Source organism: Xylocopa sonorina, chromosome 7, assembly GCF_050948175.1.
Source record: "Xylocopa sonorina isolate GNS202 chromosome 7, iyXylSono1_principal, whole genome shotgun sequence".
NCBI classification, from domain to species: domain Eukaryota; kingdom Metazoa; phylum Arthropoda; class Insecta; order Hymenoptera; family Apidae; genus Xylocopa; species Xylocopa sonorina.
Genome location: NC_135199.1, coordinates 2,300,306 through 2,308,288, shown reverse-complemented (window position 1 = coordinate 2,308,288; position 7,983 = coordinate 2,300,306). Strand labels below are relative to the sequence as shown.

The following is a 7,983-nucleotide window of genomic DNA, read 5'->3' as shown; positions in this document are numbered from 1 at the left end:
TTCGATACAAATTTTTTAGTTACGTAAACATTTTTATTTTGCATATCTGTAGTTATATAGCTTTATAGTTCCATTTCAACAAAAATAAGAAATTCAACACTTATACGTATATAAAATTAAGGAAACAAAGGCATGCCTGGGGCTAAGCTAATTTAATTCGCTGTTAAATAAACACAAATAGGTATATTATTGTTATGACATTTTGATGCGACATAAAATAATTATACATATATATTACAGAAATTTGTGACCTAGATTGATAAAATAACACTATTGTACATTTAATTCATTCGTGTAATTTTTGTAAGCCTTTTACATATCAAGTATCTAAACAAATTCTAAGCACAAAATTCATAATAGGAATGTTGCACAGCAGAAAGTTCTATATAGAATTATTTAATAATATTTTTTAATCTCTAATGATCGTACTATTGATCTGGTCATGGTAACTTTATTATCCATGATTTATTGTTTTCGATACATACTTTATTGCTAAAATTTCTTCAACAACTCACATGTGTTATTATACCACATTTATTATCTAATGAAAAAACAGATACTATTTAAACATAATTCTTAATTAGTCTTTAAACCACCGTTGTTCACGAACGCATACCATTAAGTTTTATTTTCTTTCGATAAAAAGGTTTTAAATATCCATAATTCATAGTCAGTATACGATTTTTAAAACAACATCATTACTACTTTGTACAATTATTAGTCATTCAATTGAATGACTATATATTAGGTGTACAACGATTTCAACACGAATTACTTCTATAATTGTACTAGAACAGTGTCAAAGTATTCATGCGTGATGAATTATATAAATGGAAAAAGATATCCGGCTCCACTTTATAATAAGCACCATCAGCAGGTTATTGGAACTTAATTTGAATATATGCTCGTTACAAATTTGTGCAAAAATGTCCATTCTAATTAGCCCCCTAGCGAATTAAATTCCTGTGAAATGTTAAACAAATATTGGAGAAACTGATACATTTTATTTTTACTGAAGCTGTTCTGATTCAGAGCTAAGATAGGAAATGACAGGAAGACTTAACGAACGCCCTGAAAGTGAATGTATATTTAAAATGAAGTAGTCGTCGATCGATTTTGCAAAGGAAGAGCAATCGGTGGGTATATAATGTGCAGCAATTTATGGGAAAGTTACCTAAGCTTGAATTGCGTTGAATATAACTTTTTATACATTGATCTACGGTGGTAAATATTCTAAAATAATTATATAAATTCCTTCTTTTCAATTCTGTGAACTTTTCTTATTATACGCATCAACATCCTCTAAATTTAAAATATCAAACTCGATGATATTTTTTCCTGCAAATTGTCCGAATACGCCGCTTGATATGCTACGTTTAACAACTGTAAAATAAAAACAAATACAAAATTAACGCCATCGATAACATTATACAACTATTAAATAATATTACTTGTATTAATAACTGACCATTTGAATTTACTTTCGTCAACAAGTATGTAGGCAAATCTTGACATTCACGAGCTATATATGTTCCAACAACTGACAAATCGGTAATTGGCGGTGTAACTACTTTCATTGTCTCGCGCACAATCTCTGTATCCACCTCATAATAACCTGTATAAATCGTTAATATTATTACATCTATCGCTTGCTCTCGAAATTCAATTTATTTGTTTCACAAGAACATATAGAGAATACATTACCATTATACATTTTTTTTAGAAGATCGTACATATTGCGTGGCGGTAAAACTGTTTGACGATTAAGCGGCATTACAAAACAACATTGTCCGTCAATATCGATGATGCCAGTTTTGTTCTACAATAAAGCAAATTACATAAAATAATGTATGAAATATTTATTATAATACAGACTGTTTCCAAAATTGTGATATAAAATTGTAATACGAAAAAGAAAATGAATCCTCGCATCAAACTGTGTTGCAACAACATAATTAAATTCTTTTCTACATTCTCCATTTATCTTTTCACTGAAAACTGAGTCTGGATATAAATATTAAAATGACAGATTTTAAGTGATAATTTATTTTTCAGAAAAATAAAATAGGAAAAGATCTTATTATCGCAGATCAAGTTTTTGTAGTTGACGGTGGTTGCACATCGCTATTCTCATGCTGACGCAAGCAAAAATGATCAAGTGCAATGCACCTGTGGTCTTGACATCTTTCAAATTTTTTTTGGCACACCTAATGCACTTTCAGAACGAACCAAGTACAAAAATATGTTAACTTCATCGCTGCAATTTTGGAAACATTCCGTATATTTTAACAGATTAAAACTGACAATGTTAAAGTCGTGTATAAAACGGCCTTGACGTCCGCCACGAAAATCAGGCACATCTATTTTTTCATACTGTTCGTTTTCCAAATCAATCTCAAATCGTTCCTTGAAGAAGTTTCTAATATCACTGCCAACATTTTTCTCGATATTCATTGCTTCCGGTTCTGAAGCCCTTGTCAGGCTTTTTAAAATCAAATCAGAATCTGCTATCACCCCTTCGTGCACAGCATCTTTGGCGTAGGGTACTTTGTTCGAGTTGTCGTACGAAATGCTATACCATCCAGTTCTCAATCTATGCATCTGTGTGCGAGCATACTGCCTATATATATATAATCCACCAATAACTCCAATCACAAGGATCATCATTGCAACAAGAAACAGTAAATACGTTGCCGTCACGTGAATGCGATATATGCTTCTGCGAGAAACAAAGTAGTGACCACCTACATCAGATTTTAAACGCTGTGCTTCCGTGTCTCTTTTACTACATTCCTGTTTAGATGAATAAATAACATATAACTTATTAATAACAACGATATACAATTTAGTCTATAGGGAAAATGAAAAAATTTCATGATGTGCATATAATAAAAAAAAAAAAAAAAAAAGCAAAAAAACAAAAAAACTGTCATTAAAAATCCGTAATTAATAAAAAGGAAACTTTATTTTTATAAAAATATTCGAAAGGCAAATTTCATCTACGTTGAAAAATTAGAATCCTGCCATTTGTATCACCGCCAATTCGTGATAATGGTGAATACATGCAATAAATTACTATCAAATGACTTCATAAAACGTATCACCTACGTGACAATTTGCAAGTACAAAACAAAGCCAGCTGTATTTGTATGCGTATAAACATGTTAAATATACATTGAATCTGAGATAAAACAATAAGTTAAATCGTGGAAACGATAAAAGAACAGAATGTTTATTTACAAACAATGAAACAGATTTAAAATGCTTCGGAATCTGTTTGTTAATCTCTTTCATCTTTAATATAAGTATAAAAAACGGTGCTAACCGCTGCATTCTCCTCAACAAACAATGGTTGATCCTTTTTGTCCGCCTTCTTCTCGGTAATGGCCTTAGTGATGATCGTCATCTTAGCAAATGTTTTGATTACTGATCTCATCCAAATATCAGCAGACTTTTCGCACGAAATTCGCTTTCGTGCATCCGATCGTACGCCTATAGCGAACGATTAGGTATTACACTTGGACAAACGTTTAAGTAAACGTAACGTAACACACTCGTAGGCAAGTATCGCACACCACTGTCGACAAAATTTCAGGATGAACTGCATACATACAAATGAAACCGAGATTGATCGGTGACAACCGCGCCCTCAATGCACTAATAAATACCGTCTGCGCATGCGCCGACTCTGGGGATAGTTAACCACACTTCCTGGTTTATCTGTCATTATCTATACCTATACCTATGTAATATAAGCACTTTATGTATATATCTATGTATGTATTACATATACATACCATTTGGCTTCATGCGCACAACTTATGATATTGCACAGGAAACATGAAGATTTTCTAATTAATATATCTTTCTGAATTGGATGTTTATCTTCTGACACGAAAAAAATTATGGATGAAATTCAATGTACTTTTGAAGATATTAAATCGAAGAGCGAAAAGAAACAAGATGATTTGATTAGAAAAAACGAGATAATCAATAAACGTGCAGAACTTGATCACGGTGAATTAGTGAAACTAACTAAAGAAGCAATTCATGATATAATTAAAAGTGATCCATTGCTTTCTGGCCTACCAGCAGATGTTACGATCGAGGAACTCAAAGCGCAAACTGCAGTTGTACAAGGACAAGCGATAACTCTGTATTTAAATCGCGAAGAGTTACCAAAGCTTGGGATCGTGGTAACGCATATCGTTTAAATAAAATTCTATATATTTCTGGTATTTTTATGAAATAATAACGTAATCTCTCTATCCGATTTACATTAGATTATTCATTTAACACAACACAAATTTAGTAACATATTCAACTTATATACACATGGTGTTTATGAACGTTATAACTTGTACAATTTCACTGAACGTATCCATTATATATGTAACGAACGATATAGCCTGATGGAAAACATTAATGTCATACATTATTACATGAATGACATGACATGCAATGTGTCGGTCTTCTTGTGCGAAATGCTTGCGTTACTATGCTTGATAAATATTGAAAAATTATCCTCAATTTAATAAATTGAACAGTTATATACAGAAAACTTTTGGATTCTATTAAAATCATTCTCTTTAAATTTAGGTACCTCCTCATAATACCACAGTTTTGGAGTTAAAGAAAGCTATAAAACGCCATACAAATTTATCTTTAAAGAGAGAGAAAGTTAAGAAAAAAATAAGTTGGAAACATATTTGGAAAAAGTATCATCTATGTTTTAATAACATAAAGTTAGTAAATGACAAGGAAAATATAAAAGCTTACGGAGTTACAAATAAAGCTGAATTGCATTACGTAAAAAAGCGGAGAGAAAAAAATAGATTGATAAAACATACTTAGTTTTTGTAAAATATTTATATATATGTAATATTTTACATTTCATTAAAAATACAATACAATATTACTACAAATTCCTGAGTTTTGTCGTAAATTATTTCATTGATAGAGATTGGTATTTTGGTTGTTGTACTTCACATTTTAAATATGGATTAATATCTTCCAGCAGTAAACAAGTTAAATCAAATGCTGAAGACCCTTTGAAATTTGTTACAGTTAGTTTTTTCAAGTTAGGCATTCTATATAAAGCTTCTAATCCTCTTTCTGTTACATTTTTACATTCTGATATATCTAGGTATTCTACCATTGGAAATTCTGCGGACAATTTATCCACTGCCCAATCGTCAATCGTTTGACAGCCTTTAAGGCTAAGAGACCTTAGCGAATAAAGATTAAAAATGAAATCAAGATGTTCATATCGTAAAGGATATCCATCTAAATTTAATTCATCTAAAATGTAGTTTGGATCAAATTTTTTTGGCAATTTAGAAATTTTATCCTTGTTTTTTTTATCTATCCATTCGTTTTCACCTTTAAACTTGACTTTACCACCAATTTTTATGACAAACATAGCTGCTGCTAAATCTGGGCCTAATTTCAGTTGCTCTCCATATGCATTTCTTTCAAAAGACCGACGAAATTCATCCCGTTTTCTTGTAAACCAGTGTCTTAGGTTAAACGAAAAAAAGTCACTCATATTTGGTGCTCCATAAGACATAACCGTTCCCGGCAGTCGTCTCTCTTTATGATAGTCACAATATTTTATTGGACGTATTCCAAATGCTGCGTATCGTTGATGTAAGTACTGTACGAACTGATTAATAGCTTCAAAGTTATTATAGAATAACTGTGGAACATTATGTTTTAATGGATTACAAGCATCTTTGCTGATATCAATGATTTGCTTAAATAGTACACCAGTGGGACCTCGATTTAACATTTTATCGCAATTGCAAAAAGAGATTGCAATTGTGCCAATTTAATTTACAATAGTTATGTAAATTTTATATGGATACTTCCTTTATTTCTACAAATAAATATTATGAATTTTATTAATAATTTAACCTACGGTATATGCATGTAGGTTATTTGCAAATAATACCATCACTAGTTAAAAATTATTATTTGAAGTACCTGAATTTGTATATCGAATATCCATACGCACGAAACATGAAACATACAATACAAAGCTGGTATGCAGATATCGTATTCACGTACAGTATATGCATATATAATGGTTATTAACGTGGAAAGTAGTCACGATTATTGAAGTACCTAAAACGTTAAATGTTTGTTTTATATTAGACTGAACTTTACTTTAAACAACCACATATCGTTTACCTTTAGAAATTCACCGGTTCAAAGATTGTATACCTACATAAAATTGAGCGTTTCTAGGAGATTTTAGATAACATTGTACCTGCAGACGACTTCTTGTATAGTCATCTTATGGTACAACGGAAAGAACAATTAATGGATCAACATATTACAATTGTAATGTATTTATCGTAGGACACTACCGAATCAAACGGTGCAGATCTCTACTTTTTATTGGGAATGACCACGTATTGCAGCACATATTGTAAAGGACGACGAAATGTGGGACGTACGAATTCTCACTTTCTCTGCGTTGGTAGCAATGTTTAGCAGTCAACACTGTCAACGACAGTCAATTTACATTCTGCGGTAAAGCTGTTGGTAATTTCATTGAAAATTATTGCAAATGCGATATATTTCATAATTTTTACCGGTATTTTCATGGGCTAAAATACGTAAGGTATCGTAAATATTGATCAACGAAATAAGCATTTGTAAAGTGTACGATGTTTTAATTATGTTAACGTACTATTGTTAGAAATGATCTAACATTCGGTGTTTAATAATGTCAGTTTACTAATTGCATTTTGATTAAAGGGATTAATTACTTTTGGGTTCGTACAAAAGTCATTCACTGGTGTGTAATTTATTGAAAGTGTTTCAAAATGATGGAAGATATGCAAGAAGAGGTTAGTATTTCTCTCTTTATTCAGTTTTCTCTTTATTCAAACAAAACTTCGTTCCTAGTATTGAACTGTCAATGTATGTATACGGATGGATCGTATAATATATTTTAATGTTTTTGATGATGAAAATTATAATTATTTTAGACCCAATTTGTGGTCGATGATGTGAGTAAAATCATTAAAGAAGCAATAGAAGTATCCATTGGTGGAAATGCATACCAGCATAACAAAGTAAATCAATGGACATCGAACGTTGTTGAAGCATGTTTGGGAAATTTGACAAAACTTCAAAAACCTTATAAATATATAGGTATGTCTTACCATGCTTTAACATGATTCTTTCATTGTTTTTTATCTCTACAATTTGTTTTGGTAATTATTTACCTTAAGGGATACCGTATCGATGACTTTGATTTTTTTCACACGTGCTATTAAGGACATGACTCTCGATAATTTTTCCTAACAATTTAGTTCCTTTATAGTTCTTCTTGAGATGCTTGCAGAAAATTATTGTAACCACCACATTGAATTTTGCTTGTAAGTACATGCTCCTGACACTGCATGTTGTGGCATGGTATGGCTGCTTATCTAACATTTTTAACAGGTGTCCCTTAATGTAAAAAATTACATTTATTGTTTAATTGAATTAAAAATAAAATTGTTTCAGTTACTTGTACTATTATGCAAAAGAATGGAGCAGGATTGCATACTGCAAGCTCATGCTATTGGGATAACGCTACCGATGGTAGCTGTACAGTGCGTTGGGAAAATAAGACAATGTATTGTATTGTTTCTGTATTTGGCCTAGCAATTTAAATTAATTTCAATGTTTTGATCCCTTGAATTCTTGGCAGAACGTTTAAAAAGTCAATAAGGAATGAAATTTTATTTAATAAATCGCAAAAATTAGAGCAAATGTGGTGTAGGAAATATATATTAAAGTCTATTTTGCACTCTAGCCTTTTCCTTCTTATAAAATGTCATGTATTTTTTTATATTGCAAATTGTATTTAATAATTAAAATATATTGTTTTTTGTATGTATATGTATTTAGTATAACTAGAACATTAAAAACACGTTTTTCTTATCATTTTGTATTTTTTATATAAACGGTGCTAGTTTTATTATT

The 7,983-nt window shown here is 30.8% G+C and overlaps 4 protein-coding genes across 5 annotated transcripts; 2 read left to right on the top strand and 2 right to left on the bottom strand.

Annotated features, from left to right (window-relative positions):
• Window positions 1-431: 431 nt before the first annotated feature.
• Window positions 432-3,621, bottom strand: LOC143425187 (integral membrane protein 2C). Of its 2 annotated transcripts, XR_013102014.1 has the most exons (6): window positions 3,326-3,621; window positions 2,305-2,793; window positions 1,705-1,819; window positions 1,469-1,615; window positions 1,175-1,383; window positions 432-1,071 (listed from the first exon to the last, which is right to left on the bottom strand). XR_013102014.1 is itself a non-coding variant. In XM_076897804.1 (5 exons), the coding sequence occupies exons 1-5, from the start codon at window positions 3,434-3,436 to the stop codon at window positions 1,262-1,264; spliced, it is 984 nt and encodes a 327-aa protein (XP_076753919.1). In that variant the 5' UTR covers window positions 3,437-3,621; the 3' UTR covers window positions 432-1,261. The 2 variants fall into 2 exon arrangements, 1 of the variants encoding a protein (XP_076753919.1); XM_076897804.1 differs by having other exon boundaries at window positions 432-1,383.
• Window positions 3,622-3,810: 189 nt separating this feature from the next.
• LOC143425162 (U11/U12 small nuclear ribonucleoprotein 25 kDa protein) lies at window positions 3,811-4,854 on the top strand. The gene is made up of 2 exons (XM_076897721.1): window positions 3,811-4,196; window positions 4,600-4,854. The coding sequence occupies exons 1-2, from the start codon at window positions 3,906-3,908 to the stop codon at window positions 4,852-4,854; spliced, it is 546 nt and encodes a 181-aa protein (XP_076753836.1). The 5' UTR covers window positions 3,811-3,905.
• Window positions 4,855-4,913: 59 nt separating this feature from the next.
• Window positions 4,914-5,806, bottom strand: LOC143425123 (distal membrane arm assembly component 2). Its single transcript, XM_076897642.1, has one exon. It carries the CDS (start codon window positions 5,789-5,791, stop codon window positions 4,946-4,948), a length of 846 nt encoding a protein of 281 aa, XP_076753757.1. The 5' UTR covers window positions 5,792-5,806; the 3' UTR covers window positions 4,914-4,945.
• Window positions 5,807-6,485: 679 nt separating this feature from the next.
• Window positions 6,486-7,941, top strand: Dlc90f (dynein light chain 90F). Its single transcript, XM_076897806.1, has 4 exons — window positions 6,486-6,628; window positions 6,766-6,857; window positions 6,999-7,164; window positions 7,522-7,941. Exons 2-4 carry the CDS (start codon window positions 6,834-6,836, stop codon window positions 7,668-7,670), a joined length of 339 nt encoding a protein of 112 aa, XP_076753921.1. The 5' UTR covers window positions 6,486-6,628; window positions 6,766-6,833; the 3' UTR covers window positions 7,671-7,941.
• The last annotated feature ends 42 nt before the right edge of the window (window positions 7,942-7,983 follow it).